The sequence below is a fragment of the Homarus americanus genome, unplaced genomic scaffold, assembly GCF_018991925.1.
Source record: "Homarus americanus isolate GMGI-L3 unplaced genomic scaffold, GMGI_Hamer_2.0 scaffold16894, whole genome shotgun sequence".
Classification (NCBI taxonomy): domain Eukaryota; kingdom Metazoa; phylum Arthropoda; class Malacostraca; order Decapoda; family Nephropidae; genus Homarus; species Homarus americanus.
This window is the reverse complement of record NW_024746541.1, coordinates 1,317,246-1,337,525: the sequence shown is the minus strand read 5'-3', so window position 1 is coordinate 1,337,525 and position 20,280 is coordinate 1,317,246. Positions and strand designations below refer to the sequence as shown.

Sequence of the window (20,280 nt, the reverse complement as noted above, 5' to 3'; positions counted from 1 at the left end):
CTTACAATTTGATGATCATTTTGAATATAAATATCATAGATTTTGCATTAGACATACAAATTTTAGATCTAATGCAAGTATTTTGTTTACTCAGAGCAAATATGTTATCTTTTGTGCAAAATATATGAAGTGTATATTCAAAATATTCCTTGTCTTGCAAGGAATCCAGCAATGTCAATTATATTATCCTAACTTTAGTCTGAGGTATTATTTATTATTAAAAAGGTAAATATTCTGGTTTCTCCCAAACATTTATCTGGTAGGGAGGGACCGACCGACCATCTGGCGCGGTTGGAAGAGGGCGGGAGCCAAGGTGGGGTACTTTGATTGACAGATAGTGTCGTGAAGAATATTTTTTTTTTATTAACTGAAGATATTTGTTTTAGCTCATAAAATTCATACAAATTACCCGGCCAGAATATAATTTACATTGCTGGAATTCTTACAATTTGATGATCATTTTGAATATAAATATCATAGATTTTGCATTAGACATACAAATTTTAGATCTAATGCAAGTACCGTATATACTCGTGTATAGTTCGAGTTTTTAAGACCAAATTTTTAGGCAAAAAATTGGGGGTCGTCCTATACATGCGTAATAGTTTTGTTAGGTTGAACCCGTGCATGATGGGAAGGGCGAGGAGCAACTTTTAGCTTCAGACATGAAAAATATTTACCATTTACTGCCAGTAAACAATGGAAACGTAAAATATGTACCATTTAGTAATGAAAAGTCGTGCAGTTCCTTCAGTAAATGAAGCTCACCAACTTACAATAGGCTAAATTACCTTACAACGTGCTTTCAGTAGTCCATGTTGAAGTTCTTAGCACAGGCTAACTTATCATATCATATACGGTATCACAGTTCTCATTGATCTACAAAAAATACCGGTAATAAAAACCTTTTCGATATTTCACACTTAATATAATACCCGGTAATCTACTTCAACCTCCTATTGTTTACAACGACGCATGACGCATCACGCACCACTAGCTGTATCAGCTAGACAGTACACGTGTTTTTCGAATCGTTTTCAGTTAAAAAACTGTTACATCACATGTATATTTTACCTTAACTGTGTCTGAATGAATATATTCTCGGAAATAAATAGTAGTTTTGCTGAAACGTGATGTATTTTAATGTAAAATAGGATAAAATACATGACGAAAACATAAGATTTTACCTAACCTTCCGATGTTCAAGAGAAGTTACTCGTTTTTTTAATAGTTTTTGGTTAAAATATTGTTATATTACAATGGTATTCTATTCATACTGTGCTTGATATAATGCATTCACGGAATTGTAATATTTTTGCTGAAATGACATACATTTTACAGTGGAAAGTGGGATAAAATCGTGACGAAAACAATGACTCGCATTCTTTCGTTTAAAAGATGTTACCGTAATCGCTTTTCAAATGGTTTTCAGTTAAAAACTGTTGTATTACGATAATATTCTATCCTAATTGACTAGAATAAATACTACGATACCATATTTCTGAATATTTTCATTAAAATCCATCAAAATCAATTTCCTTGTCATCGTCTGCAGCACCAAACAGCTTCTCCCAGTCCTCTCCTTGAACAGGGCTAGAGGGTAAGTGTTATTCGAATCGTTTTCAGTTAAAAAACTATTACACCACACGTATATTTTACCTAAACTGCGCCTGAATGAATATATTCTCGGAAATAAATAGTAGTTTTGCTGAAACGTGATGTATTTCAATGTAAAATAGGATAAAATACATGACGAAAACAAAAGACTTTACCTAAGCTTCTGTTCTTGAGATGTTACTCGTTTTTTTAATAGTTTTCGGTAAAAATTCTGTTATATTACAATGATATTCTATTCATACTGTGCTTGATATAATACATTCACGGAAATGTAATATTTTTGCTGAAATTACGTACGTATTACAGTGGAAAGTGGGATAAAATTGTGACAAAAACAATGACTTTCGCTTTCTTTCGTTCAAAAGATGTTGAAACTACCCGCGTTTCAGTGTAAAGTGTCGTCATAATAAATGGTAAACAATTTGCCTAAGGCACTCGTGTTTCAGGCACGGCGAGCCTCAGTTTATAGGACGGAGAGCGTTTTTAGTGAAGGTTTTGTTGTTCCATTACCCTCAAAAACGTGGGTCGAACTATAAACGAGGAATATCGTAAATTAACGATTTCTTGGTCAAAAAATCAGGGTCGACCTATAAACGAGGGGGGGTTATAGACGAGTATATACAGTATTTTGTTTACTCTGAGTAAATATGTTATCTTTTGTGCAAAACATATGACATTTATATTCAAAATATTCCTGGTCTTACAAGGAATCCAGCAATGTCAATTATATTATCCTAACTTTAGTCTGAGGTATTATTTATTACTACACCTTAAAATCTAGTGGTTTCCCCCAAACATTTCTCAGAGGGAAGAGCCAGCGAGTGTAGTGTGAGAAGAGGGGGAGGGAGTTGAGTCCATTATTTGAATGGACATTAACTTGGCGACTGTATTTCTCTATTTCTCTTAAGTATTAATTGTGTGCATGTACCATCATAAAATTAAGATGTTATTTTTACTAGAACATAGGTATTGTGTCGGAAAAAGTGGAGTTTGGGGGGTCAGCCGGTCTCTATTTCATTTAATCCCATATGTTATGTTGTTCACTTTACGCGGGCCTCCGTGGGTTCAATTGACCACGTAAAGTGAGGGTTCACTGTATACTGTACTGTATATATTTGTTTTCAGGATTAGCCCACTAGGTCACAGGTCAATGACCCACATCAGGGCCTGGGGGGCAAAAATATTATAATTACTGTATAATTATAATAATAATAATAATAATAATAATAATAATAATAATAATAATAATAATAATAATAATAATAAATAAATACAAAATTAAAAATAAATAAATAAAATGATCGATAGTGATTAATGATACATGTATGTTGTGTTGTCAAAGTAAGAGAAACAATTGAGACCCTGCAATTGTGTGTAAATGAGGCAGAAAGTCAGATCAGCAATCTGGGACTTGGTCACAATTCTCGTGATGCCATATGGCAGCAGGGTCTACCATTAGACAACACATTATGCTTCCAATATCTTCCCAGGCAGTAGTACCTCCCTGTTTGATAGCTGTGTTGTTAACACTCCAAAACTTCACAACACGTCAGAGTTATTTAGGTCAGATACATTTTTGTATTTATAATTTCCATATTAATCTTATGAAAATTTGATCCATCTATCAAATATTTGTCTTTTCTTTTCTTGTCTATTAAATGACCGCACCATATGTATAATACATTATGTCTACCTTTTTCATCTCTCAGAAGATATGATTTAATTGTACCAGGTTGACAAACAGTACAGTAAGTCAGTTTTTGTGATACATTTGTTATTTATGAACATTCCTTTTTGAAGTAATGATGATTATGCATCATGTAATCGTAATTGATTACATCCATCTTTACTGTAATCGTAATCATAAAATTACCATGTAATTGTAATCATAATCGATTACATTACTGATGTAATCGCCCCATGTCTGGTACTGTGCATGTGTCCCAAGAGTCAGTACCAATCACTTTCAGTCCACTTCCAAGTTACCCAACTGGAAGGGCTGAATCATGCAGTCCATCCAGACCTTAGCCATGGGACTTCTTTAACAATTCTTTATTTACGCTCTAACAATTCTTTCTTTACGTCCCTAACAATTCTTTCTTTACGTCCCTAACAATTCTTTATTTACGACTCACGTGCACACAAAAACTTTTTGCTGATCATAATATTTAACCCATATGAATAAATTAATGTTCTATTTTTCCTTGGTAAGGTATGTATAAGAATTAATATTACTGAACAGTTTACATAAAGACAATAACCACCACTCTATACGAGGAGGTAAAACTGAGAACAACTTACCGCTATCTCTCTACACGCTGACATGGACAGACCGGTTCCCTCTATCTGTTTGAGGGCGTACTCCTTGGTGTCCACACTGTAAGGTATAATTAATGCATTTATGAATTTATCTTAAAATGACTGCTTCATCCTTAACTTCCATCTATGGCTGAGTCAGTGGAGAAGCTGCTGTGGCATACATAATACCCACCATAGCCTCCCAGGTAAGACCAATGGACCCCTGAAGTAGACAGCTCTGACTTAACCCCAATGTGGGTGACCATCTCTCTCCTGACAACCATCATCATAAATGGGGAGATAAAATATCGTAAATAACAGTGAGTCATGAAGCTCCCAACATACACACACCCGCACACATATCGAAAAGGAACTGTTCCAGTTACTGCACCACATGAACACCACACCACCCGATGTGTCCATGACCACGTGAGATCCTTCATATCAACATCAACGGATGAGTAACTAAACCACGTGTCCTATGTGACCTCACACAATATGGCAAGAGACCAGCCCGGGCCATCAATAATAATTTGTATGTTCAATTTATGTTCCTTCTCCTTTTAGTAATGAAAGCTATTGTTAAACGACCCACCCACCCTATGTCTTTGTATATAATAAGTCATTTTTGTGTAATGTATATTTTCAGCCTTCGAGCTGCAGAACCTTTTCAATAAACCGTTAATAATTATTATTATTATTATTATTATTATTACTATTACACACACATACACTACTACTTTGCTGTCACTGGAAATCAAGTATGACGATCATCCAGCTATGGTAAAATTATATGGGTTATTAAGGATGTCACCTAGGTTAGTGAGTTTTGAGGTGACTAAAGAGCCAGATACTTGACCGGCAGGGTCGTCCACATTCGTTGCACATGTGGAGGGCTCCATCGTCTGTGGGAGGGGCGGTGGCAGCGTCTTTCCGACGTTGGCGCCTATCTGCCTCGGTTTGCAGTTGGGCTAACTCAAAAGTATTGACACCTTCTTGTGTGGTGCTCCTTCAAGCGTTACGATGTGGAGTAATCGTCTCCCAGGTGAGGGAGTTGATTCGGCACCTATTCAGGTTTGTCTTAAGTCTATCCTTATACCTTTTTAATTGCCCGCCAGCATTACGTTTACTATTCGTTAGGTTACTGTAAAGTAGCTGCTTTGGCAGTCTACTGTCGTCCATGCGGGAAACATGGCCAGTCCAACATAGTTGTTCATGGATAATGGTAGCCTCGATGCTCCTACAGTTGGTGTCAGCAAGAATACTGGCATTTGTTCTCTTGTCTTCCCAGCAAACTTGGAAGATGGAACGTAGACTACGTTGGTGAAAGTTTTCAAGTGTCTTGAGGTGCCTCCTGTATGTGACCCAGGTCTCACTGCCATATAGTAGGGTGGGGAGGACCACTGCTCGATATACATGCAGCTTTGTGGATAATTTCAGCTCCCTACAGCTGAAGACACGGTTTCGGAGTCTGCCAAAGGCTTGAGATGCACATCTGATCCGATGGTGAATCTTTTCATTGATGTCTGCAGTGGTGGACAGGCGGGAGCCGAGATGCTGAAAGTGGGCAACATTAGAGAGTGTAGTACCGTTAAGCTGGATGGATGGTGGAGGCGTGTCTGAACCAGGGGCAGGCTGAAAGGGAATCCGAGTCTTACGTACATTCACCTCAAAGACCTACAGAATATCCTGTAGGTCGCGTTCAGTGTGAGTGATAAGGGTGAGGTCGTCTGCATACTGAAGTTCACTACTGTAATGGAAGTTGCTGACACCTTTGTTCTTGCCTGGAGTTGTCTCATGTTGAAAAGACCCCCCTTAACCCGGTACTCGATGTTCACCCCGCTGGCAAAATTGGCACCAGCACGAGTAAGAAAGGCAGCCAAGATGGAAAAGAGAGTAAGTGCCAGTACACATCCTTGTTTAACCCCCGTTTGGATGGGGAATAAATCTGACTGGGTGCTGTTGCGCAGGACACTGCTGTTCATGCCATCGTGGAGTTGCCTCACAATGGCGATGAATTTTGGTGGGCAGCCAAAATGGCTGAGGGTCCACCAGAAGGCTTCCCTGTTAACCGAGTCGAAGGCCTTGGTTAGGTTGATGAAGGCCATGTACAGGTCACGACGCTGTTCTCTGCACTTTTCCTGTTTCTGGCGGGCAGCAAAGATCACGTCAGTGATGTCACGTGATGGTCTAAAGCCACATTGAGATTCTGGGAGGAAGTTTTCCGCCTCAGGAAGAAGTCTGTTTAGGAGGACTCCGGCGATAATCTTGCCAGCCACGGAGAGCAGCGAGATCCCACGGTAGTTGCTACAATCTGACCGGTCTCCATTGTTCTTATAAATATTGACAATGGAAGCATCTTTAAGAGCTTGGGAGATTTCCTCCTTTTCCCATATACAGGTACGTACATATACTCCTCGACTTACGACAACCTGGACATACGACCGTCATGGTCGTATAAAATATTTTTCAAATTACGTATTTCCGAGTCCAGGTTAGATAAAATTAGAGTGGGTTAGGTATAATTTACTTCTGACTCATGGGTACTTATTGGATAATTGGCAGAATAACTTATATAACTTGGTCCTAGCAAAGGCAGAGTCTAGGCAAAAATGTTTACTTGACCTCATATTTGGCTTTCATTACTCAAGGATATTTACAGCTATACAACACTAATAAGGTCTATCTGCAAGTTTACTCAGTCAGAAAAAATATTTGTACCATAAATGTGGACAATAAAAATCTTCCATTTTGGTACAAATTATTTGAAAAGTTGTAAGAAGATAAAAGCTGAATCTCTTCCATTCAGCGAGAAATAGAAACACTCAAGCCTCTTCTTATCATAAAAAAATTAACTTAAAAGACAAACTGTAATATCGTATTTTAGTATGTTGATGTACAAAACATTTTCTTCATTATTCTATGATAAAACAAGTGTAACAAGCATTATTACAACATATATTATTAATTTTTCTTATGCAATCGGGAAATAGCGACTTATTATATCCAGGTTGAGTGTGTTACAGCAGCTAAGGAGGTCCTGTCCGCTGCCAAATATTTGTTTTGAGTACAGGGCTGCCTCACTTATCGCAAAGGTTACGGGCATGAAACTCGTTGCGAATGTCGAAATTGCAAATAGCGGAGCAATTTTCCCATAAGAAATAATGTAAATAGGGGGATACAGGCATCGTGGTGGTCACGGCCGTCAGATTTTAACACTTGTTTTACTCAATACATATAGAGCATAAAAGAAATAAGGAAACAAGGGCATAATAATCATCAATAAGATGTATGTGGGGTGGTTGGTGCACTGGGGGGTTGAAGGTTGGCCAAGATAAATGCATCAAGAGTCATTTGTTGTGCATTCTTCCTCTTCTCCTCAAGCACCTCGTAGTATGCTCGTATGTCTTTCTTAACATTGCAGATGACAGTGCAACTTCGGTCAACATTAGGGTCCATTTCTAATGCCATATCCATCGCCATCTCAAATGAAGAAATCAGATTCCTTAGGTTCCGTACAGTGAGGAGTTGTGTTGGAGTTTCATCTGCATCTTCTCCCGTTGCATGCCATCCTGCTGAAGCCTCTCCAGTTCTATCGGGTCTTCATTGGTAAGTTCTTCATTGCGAGAGTCGAGGAGGTCTTCTACGTCAGCGTCATCCACTTCATCGTATCCAGCCTTCTTTGCAAGAGTCACAATAGTCTTCCTTATTGCAGGCACTGGAGGGAAACCAAGAGAGTCGTGTACACACTCGGGCCACAGCTTACGCCACACACCGTTCATGTTCTGTTGTGTTATTGCCTCCCATGAATCACTGATGTTTTTTGTGGCTTTCCTGATGTTGTAGTGTTTTTTTCCAAAACTCCCAGATTGTAGGTTTCCCTTTTCCATCGGTCCCCTCAATCAGCTGCTCCATGATAAGCTGAGTGTAGAGCTGTACTCTGTTGTACTGCACTGTTCTGTACTGTACTGTACTGTACTGCACTGTACTGTATTATACTGTACTGTACTGAACTGCACTGTACTGTACTGTACTGTATTATACTGTTCTGTACTGTACTGTATTATAATTGTACTATACTGTTCTGTACTGCACTGTGCTGTACTGTACTGTCTGTACTGTACTGTTCTGTACTGCACTGTACTGTCTGTACTGCACTGTACTGTCTATACTGTACTGCACTGCACTGTCTGTACTGCACTGTCTTACTGTGCTGTGCTGTTCCATTTGTACTGTACTGCCTTGTAACAATTAATAGAAGAATAACTTATAAAATTAATTATCACTAAAATTTACAGTCACATTACCTTATTGTGAATGGATTGGCAAAGTTATTAAACATTTAATTCTAATAAACATTTATGGATCATTTATATGTTTTTAACTATCAAAAAGTTGTAAACCATAATAAACACTTTGATAGTGATTCAAGTGACACTGTACCTCATGACACAGTTAACATTGACACATGTGACCTCGAAGGTGTGCATGAATTACAAGTCATTGAACCTGAACTAACAGTAAACACTTCAATAGAAGTTAGTGAAACAGTCATAGATAAAATAAATAACGAATTATTATTTACACAACTTAGGTCAGGACATTCTTACGACACTACACCTCTGTATAGTGAACCTACCTCTGACACTATACCTGAGTATAGTGTATCGGCATCTTCTAATGCATGCACTAATAATTTACGAACATTTCAGTTAACTAGTAAGCCTCTAACCACTAACATGACTGACCCAGTGCCGCAAGCAACTAATGTGTGGAAAATACTACCACAGCATGATCGAATCCGAGACTTCACAGGGGAAGATCCTAACTATAATGTATTCGCATTTCTCCGAGCATGTGTGGATGTGACGAGACATAACAATGTCCAGGACGACGAGGATCGAAAAGCATTCGTCCGTGGTCACATTAAACCAGAGTGTCGCTCATGTCACCTAATGAATGCTACGGCTTTTACTCGATCAAAATATGATGATTTCAAAAGAAATTTGGTACGTTTCTTTGATCAGGGCTCAGTTGGCGGTCATCTTACATGGGTTTTTAGGATGGTAAACAGAACCGCACCTCGAGTCAGAACACAGGATATCTTTATGGCACAGTCTATAGCGGGGGAGGCTTATGGCGATGTGAAAGCGCACGTCTCCAGCTCTTATTGGTTTGACAATGACCGTAAAATGAGTGAGGAGCAAGTGTTTCGTCTCCTACATGCAATTTATATTTCTTCTGCGAGACGTAGAGTATAATCAAGCTCAAAAGGAAAATTACCGCAAGACAGACGAACTCACAGATTTTTCAGAAAAGATAGTACAGTGGGGTATGTTATAACGAATGGATTCTATTACGAATATTCCTATAACGAACGGTTTTACCTATAAAATTGAGAATGCTAGAACGAACGAAACTCCTACAACAAAATTTTTTTTTCTTTTGTTTTTTTAATAATTTATTGTTTTTTTATTACAAGTATTAATTATATTCTTTATTTCAGGGGTTTAGATGCATATTTATGCACTTTTTTGCAATTTTTTTCAATTTTATATTATATTTTTCAGTGTTAAGTGGTTGTATTTGGGGACCTGGAACGGATTAATCCTATAACGAACGAATGCTATAACGAACAAGGTTCTAGAACCAATTAGATTCGTTATAGCATACCCCACTGTACAGAGAGCACCATGCACACCTCTTGCTAGAACCATTGCTGCACCTGTGGCACAGTACCAATTAAGGTTCAGAAAGAAACAGGTACCAAACCTAAACAAAAAAACTGCCTGTAAAATTTCCAAGAAACAGAATCATATGACTGAAGACTGTTACTATGCAAAACAATACAGTAATACCTATCAGCCTAACAAAGGCAAGAAAAGCAACTTCAAAAATCATAATCTAAATCCATGGTCAAATTCAAGTGCCATTAACAAGACATACAATGCTGCACGGACCCTAAAGTGACCAGTGGTGTGTAGTACATCAATCTAGATCACACAGTTCAGAGAATTGTACCTTGCAGTACAGTACAGTATACTTCTCCAAATACAGTACAGTGTTGTAAAATATACCACTGTACATTATTATTTCTAACTTGAATGTTCTTCCATATTCTCATAAAATGGGACTCATAAGCTCGTTGAACAGGCTTTGTGTGAAATATAACAGTCTAGGACTGCTTTTAGTGTCCTGGTGGTCTAGAGGTAACGTTCCCCGGTCACAGTCATAAGATCGTGGGTTCGAATCCTGGCGGGGTGAGGTGTTGATATATATATATATATATATATATATCACTATGAAAAAGTGATGTGCAATAATCTTGGTGATCCTCCAGGTGCCACTTGTAGTGACAGCTGGAGGGATCACAACTTACTACTGCACACATACACATCATGCATAAATTTACTATTTTTATGTCTTTATTTTGTATAAACTTCTTGTTTTTAGCGTTAGAGCAGCAGGATATCAAATTTGTTTGGGCTCTTCAGGGGCTCAGGAACAGAACCTATTTTCCCCCATAAGTTATTAATGTCGATACACGATCACTCATTTAATAAAGGTTTTTGAGATCCGTATCCCCATCGTATGACGGTCAACACCTGTATTTATGTTAAATTAATAGTTCCATGTGTGCTGCTGTTGTTTTTGTTTCTTTGTAAGTATAAAACAGAATTATGTTATTTATAATGTCGATGAAACATTCAGACAATGCCTCCTAATGCTTATACACAAAGATGCCACCCTCAAGTTCATGATAAAATAGGGACAAAATCTGAACAGCAAAATGTTATTCCTCCATTCTGACTTGATTTATTTTTGAGGGAAGAAATGTTTCCTTCTATAAATATTTGTCAGTAGGTGGATGGTTAGCTTAGTAATTATCAGTGTATAATCTGCCCACCATACGTGCGAATTAGGCTGCCGTACCAAGTAGACATCAATGTTTTGCATACGGCTGCTGTACCTGTATCCGGTCAATTTGCAGTTTCAACTAACCACGGCTCTCGAGGTGAGGAAAGTGTTTCTTGCGATGGTTTAAACAATTTTAAGGGACCTTTCTTCTTTGACGTTTCCCTCACAAATAACTTATATATACCAATGTGTTCCCGGCTAGGTAAATAATTCTAGGTAATTTGAGGAAAACATTAGAGAAGAAAAGTGTCTTAAAATTGTTTAAACCATCGGAAAAAACTCTTTACTCACCTCGAGAGCCGTGGTTGGTCGAAACTACAAATTGACCCTGTTTCCTTTGTCTAAATATTACCCATTTATATGTTAGGTTAGATAGGTTTGGTAATGTAATGTGTGGAAAAGTGACTGGTAAGCATTTGGAAAGTAACATATACTATGGAAAACCAAACTTCAGTAAATGCAATAACTTAAATTTTCAAGGGACGTTCTAGAAGTAAGAAGGAAGATTTCGGTATTATTATCGTTTCGGTTAGGTTGAAATTATGGTTTTACAATGGTTTTGAATGATTCTGAACTTCATAATTTCAACTTCAGTAATTATTTACGACTTCACAGCGACTGATTTTTCATTGAAAACAAATTTAAAAATGATACAATTTCACGGTGTTTCATAGTGGACACTGTCGCAGTTATGGAAAATGTGTTAAAAAGTGGTTATTTCTAAATTAAACATAACCTAACCTTAGATGATAAAAAAAAAACAAGCGACAGAAACATTGTTAGAAGACCTCACCAACCTAACCAATGAAACCTTCCTAACCTAACCTAACCTAACCAATGAAACCTACCTAACCTTACCTAACTTCCTAGCCATGAAGCTCAACTCACCCGAACCCCCAGCATATTAAACAGAAAGAACTGACTATTATATCGTTTAATTTTACGTTTTTTGTGGACATGAGAGCAGCAGCCGGATTCATTTAGCTCAAAGACATACACTGGCGACTGGCATCAATTGGAGGCGATTGGCTATGTACCGCCACATCACACCGAGAAAGACAACGTAGTGTCGCCTAGGTGCCTAATTATCTACCAAACGAAGCAGTTTCCATAAAAATGAATATTATATCAGAACTCACTGAAGACATAGTAAGAATATAAATATCAATACAAATAACACGTCAGTTGTGAAGTACTCCATATTATCCAAAGTATTACCCTTGTTTTCAATTATTTTTAGTTAGGTTAAAGTAACAAGATGAAACACTCAATATTAAGGATGAGCCACACACCAGTATTACCAATAAATAAGCAGAATAACAGGTGAAAATTACATAAATCTTGTGGTAATGGGTCTATATCCAGTAAGGGAACTGTTCCACCATCTGGACAACAATAATAAAAGGTTAATTCAACTCATAAATGGCGACCACTAGCCATCACAATAAATATCTAATACAAATTAACTAGTCTTCCTGTTGTAATACCACACCCTCATAGGAATAACATACTATATATGCCTTTAATTAGCCATAAAGATAAAAACTAAGTGAGTGGTTTAAGCAATAGTGGTAATGATAGTGTTAGGGTTGTGTTAAGACAGCAGGTATGTCTCTCTCTTATCCTCCTCACCTGTCTTTCCTCTTGGCCTTGTACACATGGCCATAGGTCCCTCTCCCAACCTTACATCCTTCATAAGAAAATAATTCTTCTACTTTAGCTCTCTCATTGTTACGTTTCTCCTTCCACTCATAATCCATGGTGACAGAGTGGCCGTATATCCCCTCCCGCTCACTGGCCTCACAAACTCTCTATCCTTCTCTCTGAGGCTCTGGACTCTCTATCCTCAATACAAAACTAATATTCTAACTAATGATTCCCAATTTTCCTAGACTTTTAATATATTGGTATTACTCATATCTACTTTTATCTAAATTTAATAACAGTATAATTCTGTTTTGCTGGACACGGGAGATATTGAACTGTAAATTCATTCAGAAATTCTAAATATCTCCTCCTGAACCCGAGCCTAATGCTGCTGAGTCTCATATAAATGTTGTTAATGTCAGTGAAAAAAATAATAGAAGCAACACAATAATAAGATTAGTGACAAAAAATAATAATAATGAGGAATTTACAAATAACCAGAACTGGCTGTGGTATCTAGTTACTATACTTGTGTTTAATAATAATAATAATAATAAAATGTGTAACTACATGAAGTTTTGGGTTTAATTTTACGGTTAACAAATTTATTGGCAAAGCTTGGAGTGCAGTTTGCCTATTCTGAGTAATTAGGTGAGGTTTTGACACTGCAGGTGCTATCACTTCCCACTGCCACGCAGGATAGAGAGATAGATCGACGGTAATGCAGAGGGAACAGCACTAGAAGCTCCTGTGGGGCTTGAAGCAGTGGAGGGAGGATTGATTGATTGATTGAAACAGTTTATTTAGCCAGAAAAATGCAGATACAGAGTGGATAATAACAACAATATTAACATGGCTGAGCCAGTTGAGAACCTGAGCTCTCTTTGAGGCACCTGATATATACTATACATTTATCTCAAGGAAGTATTGTAGTGGATTCCTCCCCTGCAAACTCTTGTCGCTGAGTAGCCGACCCCGCAAATTCCCCAGTGTATGCCTCGTGGTCTAGGTCAACCAGCGCCGCCTTACATGACGAAGGTCAACTATTAAGCCACGCCTACCTCCGCTATATAAGACCTGACCTCGTGGTGACCTACCTCTCTTTCTACCTACAGCCAGTCCTCAAGCAACACCTCCTCCTCCTCCTGCCTGGCGGCCCTCGCTCCCGCCAGCGACCATGGCGACCCACAAGCTGGTCCTCCTCTGAGCACCCTCACCAACCAGCTCTCTCTACATCACGCTTGTAACCACACTGCCATTTCCCAGCACCAAGCTGCACTGTACATCCAATACATTATGTATACAGAGAGCACATTGTGAGTTTCCTTTCTCCATCCCATCCTGAGTGTGAACCAAACATCACGTACCCCACAAATGGTGACCCCCGGAGAATCGCACTCACACAGGATGGAGGAAAAACTGATCACTCCCCCAGTCTTCAAGCAACATGGAAGACTGGCTTATCCACACAGAGGCAGCTCTCATCGGCTCTACAGCTACTGTCTCTACACAGCAGGTTACACACCCTAGAGCAGCACTGCTTCTCTAAGCAGACACCAGCTCCTCTTCCTGCCCCAAGCACCACGTCCTACCGACCCCAAGCACCACGTCCTACCGACCCCAGCACACCCGTCCTGCCTCAGACGCCACCCCCGGCCCAGCAGTACCCCCTGCCACTGTCCTGGACCCTCCTCCGCTCCTGCCTGGCAGCCCCTGCTCCCGACGCGGCCCATGCGCCTGAGTGCGACCCACACACCCCTCTTTTCTCCCTCAGGTACCCCCTGCTACTGTCCTGCACCCTGCACCCAGCAGGCGCATCTGAGGACTCTGTACCTGTCGCGAGGGAAGCACAACATTCATCGCCTCCACAACCCTCCTTCTCCCTCTTTTCTCCCACAAATCTCGTGTATCTAGACAGAGTTGCCCCCCCTAGCAGCTGGCTCATCCACGCCCTCGCCGTTATGTCTCACATGTGGCATGCACCGCCTGTTCTGCCTCACATGTGCCATGCAACCCTGCAGACAACAAGTCTCCTACACTGCCTGGAGGGAACGGGGAGTATTGTAGTGGATTCCTTCCCTACAAACGCTTGTCACTGAGTAGCCGACCCCGCGAATTCCCCAGTGTAGGTCTAGGTCAACCAGCGCCGCCTTACATGATGGAGGTCAACTATTAAGCCACGCCTACCACCGCTATATAAGACCTGACCTCGTGGTGACCTACCTCTCTTTCTACCTACAGCCAGTCCTCAAGCAACACCTTGTAGTGGACGTCTCCCCTACAACTGCGTATCCGCATTCCAATGTCACCGTATCCTAGCAACCGAGCCAAAGACCGGTTACTTCTCGGGTTTTCCCAACGTGACTCACGCTTGACTCACGGCTGCTGGGTATATAAGCTCTGTCTCTCCATTGAGATTCATTCTAGCCACTCTTCTTGAACAAGCAACACCTCCACCTCCGCCGCTGCCTGGCGGCCCTCGCTTCTCCTCGCCTGCCTGGCGGTCCTTGCTCCCGCCACCGAGCATGGCGACCCACCAGCTGCCCTTCTCTGAGCTTCCTCACCAACCAGCTTATTCATTCTAGCCTATCTTCTACAACACGCAACACCTCCTCCGCCGCTGCCTGGCGGCCCTCGCATCTCCTCGCCTGCCTGGCAGTCCTCGCTCCCGCCACCGAGCATGGCGACCCACCAGCTGTCCTTCTCTGAGCTTCCTCACCAACCAGCTTTCTCATTCTGGTCTCTCTTCTTAAACAAGCAACACCTCCTCCAGCAAGCTCCACGCTGTCAGCATTCATTCAACCAGGAGGCCAGCAACAGGCAACATCTTCTCTAACGAAGCTCCTGCACATCTACCTCCTTCAACACGCTACTCACCGAAAGTCTCTACTGAGCAGCTCCTCACCACACGGCACCTCCAGCACCAGACTGTCTATCATATAACTTATATTATACAAGAAATCCACCTTAGAGTTTCCATCCATCCTGAGTGCTAGACAACATTATACCACGAATTCCTACAACCTCCTCCTCCTCGTCCTGCCTGGCGGCCCTCGCTCCCGCCAGCGACCATGGCGACCCACAAGCTGGTCCTCCTTTGAGCACCCTTACCAACCAGCTCTCTCTACATCACGCTTGTAACCACGCTGCCATTTCCCAGCACCAAGCTGCACTGTACATCCAATACAATATGTATACAGAGAGCACATTGTGAGTTTCCTTTCTCCATCCCATCCTGAGTGTGAACCAACATCTCGTACCCTACAGTATTATGTAACATTTAGTATCATCTGGAATAGTACAATAGCATGGTGGTAATCAGTACATCTCATAATGTTACCACGGTTATCACTTCAATATTCATTTATTTTATTATTTATTATTTTTATTTTTTATTTATGTTTTTATTTATTTATATATACAGTACATACATATATATATATATATATATATATATATATATATATATATATATATATATATATATATATATATATATATATATATATATATATATATATATATATATATATATATATATACACACACACACACACACAAATTTCCTTTGTAGTTTGTGTTTTTTCTTTTATCATTATCTTAATTTCGCTTGTGATATAGGGTTTGGAAATGGATACAGTTTTCACTGACTTAGTCTTGAGCGGGAAACATTTATCAAAGCAAGCATTGAAGATGCAAGAGAAGTTACAGCTGCTCACGTTAGGGTTGTTGGAGGCAAAGACAAGATCCCAGTTAGCATTCATTAGATTATTTAAAAAAAGGAGCATGTTGTCTGTGCCGTAGTCTCTGTATTGAATTGAGACTCTACTAGACCTTTCAGGTCTTGTGGCTGTTTTATACATGGCAAAAACTGGGAACGGGGAAGGGTGTACATTACATGGGTTATATCCAGGGAGAGGGTTGTGGAAGAAAGAGCGCTGACACAGAGCCAGGGGGGCAGCAGCACACCCTCCACCCGCTCTACCTCCCAGCCAGGAGGAGGCACCAGCTCTACCTCCCAGCCAGGAGGAGGCACCAGCTCTACCTCCCATCCAGGAGGAGGCACAGCTCTACCTCCCATCCAGGAGGAGGCACCAGTTCTACCTCCCACTCCGGGGGAGGCGAGTGCCATGTAAACAATGACATTTCTAACCACACCCTGCAAAATACTGTGTACTGATGCAGCTTCTGAGAATGGAAGAGGGCCAGAATTACTACCAAGAGCAGAGACGTTACCGAGGAAATCTCCGGCTTGAATGTCATGTACACTAATACTGACACGTTCCTTGATAATAATAGAGAGGAGTTTGAAACACGACTGAAGGTACACCAACCCGATATAGTAGCAGCTGTAAAATTGTTGTACAAGAACAAGAGAATCGACCCAGAGGAATGTGGGTTCAGTATTGACGGATATGACTTATTTGCGAAAACTTTCTCAAGAAACTTGCAAGAGGGGTGTGGTTATCTATGCTATGCAAGACCTTAGAGCCAGTCAGGTGAGGGTCCAGGGAGAGGACGTTTTTGAAGAATCCAAGTGGTGTAAAATTAAATTAAAGGGAGGGAACTTACTTATTGTCGGGTGTATCTACAGATCCCCAAACTGTAGCTTATTAAATCATAGGAATTTAGGAGCCTTAATAGTGTGAGCTCTTTCAAGACCAGACTTGACAAGCATTGGAGCAGCTTCAGATACATTCAGGAGCCGGTGCATGCCCAGTACTTGCCAACAGCGCGTAACAGAGACGTGACCGATCGCCCAAGCGGCTAACAAGTAGATCAGTGGTAAAGAGGATAAAAGTATACATTCAAGACGTGGGTTGGGTCAAATGATGAGCAGGACAGGAGGGTGTATGCAAGAGCCAGAAACCAAGCAAAGATAGAATGTAGAAGGGCTGAAAAGGAGTTCCAGAGGCTGGTTGCAAGCGAGGTCAAGTCAAACCCAAAGGCGTTTTACCGCAAAGCAAAGTCGAAATTAAAAACGCGAGTAGGGGTATCAGACCTCAGGCTTGAAGATGGTAGTTACGCAGATTCTGACCAGGATAAAGCTGAGGCATTGAACAGCTTCTTTTCCTCGATGTTGACAAGATTGGATGCGATTAACCTTCCTGCGTTTGAGGACAGACGGTTCGACACAGCACTGACCCACATTGTGTTCACAGAAGAGGGTATTAGAAATAACCTGTCAAAGCTAAAGGTCCATAAGAGTCCCGGCCCTGACATGGTGCATCCTAAAATGCTAAAAGAGTTAAGCAACGAGCTTGCCGAGCCCCTGAAGATTCTGTTTTGTAAATTGCTTGGATGAACGAAAGGTCCCCAGTGAATGGAAATTGGCTTATGTGAGCCCTATCTTCAAGAAGGGCGATCGTCACTCCACGAACAACTATAGGCCGGTGAGCCTGACCAGCATAATATGTAAAGTACTTGAGAGTATAATCAGAGATGCAGCGATGGAACATCTACTACGAAACAACCTTGTAAAGGATTGCCAACACTGTTTTATGCCGTGGCGCTCCTGCTTAACACAATTGCTCAAGGTATTGAATATTTGGACCCATATTCTGGAACGGGGTGGTAATATCGACAATATTTACCTAGATTTTGCCAAGGCTTTCGACAGTGTACCCCACGAAAGGCTGAAAATCAATCTGGAAGTGTACGGAATTCGAGGAATGTCCTACCGTGGATAGAAGACTTTCTACATGACCGCAAGCAGTGTGTGGTGATTAATGGCACGAAATCATCATCCGTACCTGTCACAAGTGGGGTACCACTGGGCAGTGTATTGGGCCCGCTGTTGTTTGTTTGTTTCATAAATGACATGCCTGACGTTGTACACTCCTCCATACAAATGTTTGCCGATGACGCCAAGTTATTTCGGGAAATCAAGAACCAAGCGGACTGTGAAGAGCTGCAGAAGGACCTCTGTGGGCTCCAGGAATGGTCGAAGAAATGGCTGCTGAGATTCAATGTCACGAAGTGTAAGAGGATGCACCTGGGGCGTACCAACGGTAAGGAGGCGTATCATATGCTCCAACGGGATGAAGAAACTGCACTATTTGAGACTGAATGTGAGAAGGACCAAGGTGTGTATGTTGACAAAGAACTGAAGTTCTCGGGCCATTGCGAGAAGAAGGTAAATCAGGCAAATAAATTATTGGGTCTTATAAGAAGGTCGTTCAGATATCTAGACAGTCCGTCCCTCGTAACGATCTTCAGGAGTGAAGTGCTTCCCATCTGGAGTACTATCACCCCGTCTGGTCCCCGAGATATGCTAGGGACTGTCAGTTGGTTGAAAATGTTCAAAGGAGGGCCACCAGACTGGTGCCTGCCCTTCTGCACCTTAGCTACCCTGAGAGATTGAAGCGCCTGAACTTGCCACTTGCCTATCTTATACTACAGACGGGCAAGGGGTGACCTAATAGAGGTGTATAAGCATCTCAAGGGGCGCTTCTCAGTCGAGTGTCCTAACTTGGAACTGGCGGACGCTCGCCCCACAAGGGGTCACAGCTCAAGATTGAAGAAGCCGCAAGTCCAGAAAACTGTGAGGGCAAACTTTTTCGGAGTGAGAGTTGTGAACTCTTGGAACTATCTACCAGAGAGTGTTGTGACGGCACCGAGTGTGAGCTTTCAAGACAAGACTTTACCAACACTGGAGCAGGTTCAGATACATTCAGGAGCCGGTGCATGCCCAGTACGTGCCAACAGTGCGTAACAGAGACGTGATCGATCGTCCAAGTGGCTAACGAGCCGATCAGTGGTGAAGAGGATAAAAGTAAAAAGTAAAAGTCTCAATGCCAGAACGACCACAGGGGGTAATAGAAAAGGAGGATAGGTGGACTAGATTTTTAAAACTTCCATATGTTTATTAGAAAAAGTCTTCCATGATTATTTTCCAATTTTAAACTTGAGTGTTTCTTATATTTACTAAGTTGTATTAAATGATGTGTGTAATTCGCTTCTGAAGATGTGTTAAATTCACGAAAGTACTTGGGCAAATTTGTGTTTTCTTTTTCCAGGTGGTTATATCCAGGGTATATATATATTATTTTTTAAATTAGTTTTCTATTGGTGTTATGGTCATTTTTTGTTATTCAGATATCAGGATGTTAGTACAGATTCAGCTGTAAGGTTCAGGGTGATAATGATAATCATATATATAAACTGATAGATTTACTTAAACATTAATAACAAAAGACATTTTAGGAAAGTATTATAAACTCTCTTAAGTCTTTAACAACCTCAAATAACTTGTGAACTATCTCACTGTTGAGCAGTTTTAATTATTGGCAAACTTTGTGCGTCTGTGAGAAGTGGTGGTTCTTCAGTGATTCTTAACCTTTTTAGTGCCCACGTCCTTAGAGTTCTCATAATATTTTATTGAACCCCTTGTGAAAATCAAGTCTTAGAATAAGAATTAGAGTATTACATTCATAACACTTTTTCATTTTCACAGAATAACCACAAATAGAGATGAAATGACACTACACATTTATTAGTGGATAAGAACTTATTTTTATTCAATGATACAGCCAATCATGCATAGTATTTGCTTAAAAATCACTAAGTAAGTTACAGTGCCATTACATAACTTTATTAGAGGCGTACAACCATAATACACACTAACACAGTCTTAGTTAGTTAGTGGCTCTTTTGTTCTTGTTTTTGATTGATGATCTTCATGATGAGAGGTTCTCTCTCTGAAACGGCCACACGCATGTCATCACTTGTATCCAGACGGTGTTCGTTTTGATGTGTAGGAGCGTTGATAAAGCTGCCTCACACAAGTAGGTGATCGCA

General features: G+C 40.6%; 1 protein-coding gene across 1 annotated transcript in view; it reads right to left on the bottom strand.

The window, feature by feature from the left end:
• LOC121879350 (cyclin-dependent kinase 8-like) overlaps positions 1-12,641 on the bottom strand; it is a 41,787-nt gene extending 29,146 nt beyond the window's left edge. Inside the window, 2 exon segments of the mRNA XM_042385951.1 lie at positions 3,919-3,994; positions 12,466-12,641. Of these exon segments, the coding sequence (XP_042241885.1) occupies positions 3,919-3,994; positions 12,466-12,593 (204 nt within the window). The 5' untranslated portion in view covers positions 12,594-12,641.
• Between the last annotated feature and the right edge of the window lie 7,639 nt (positions 12,642-20,280).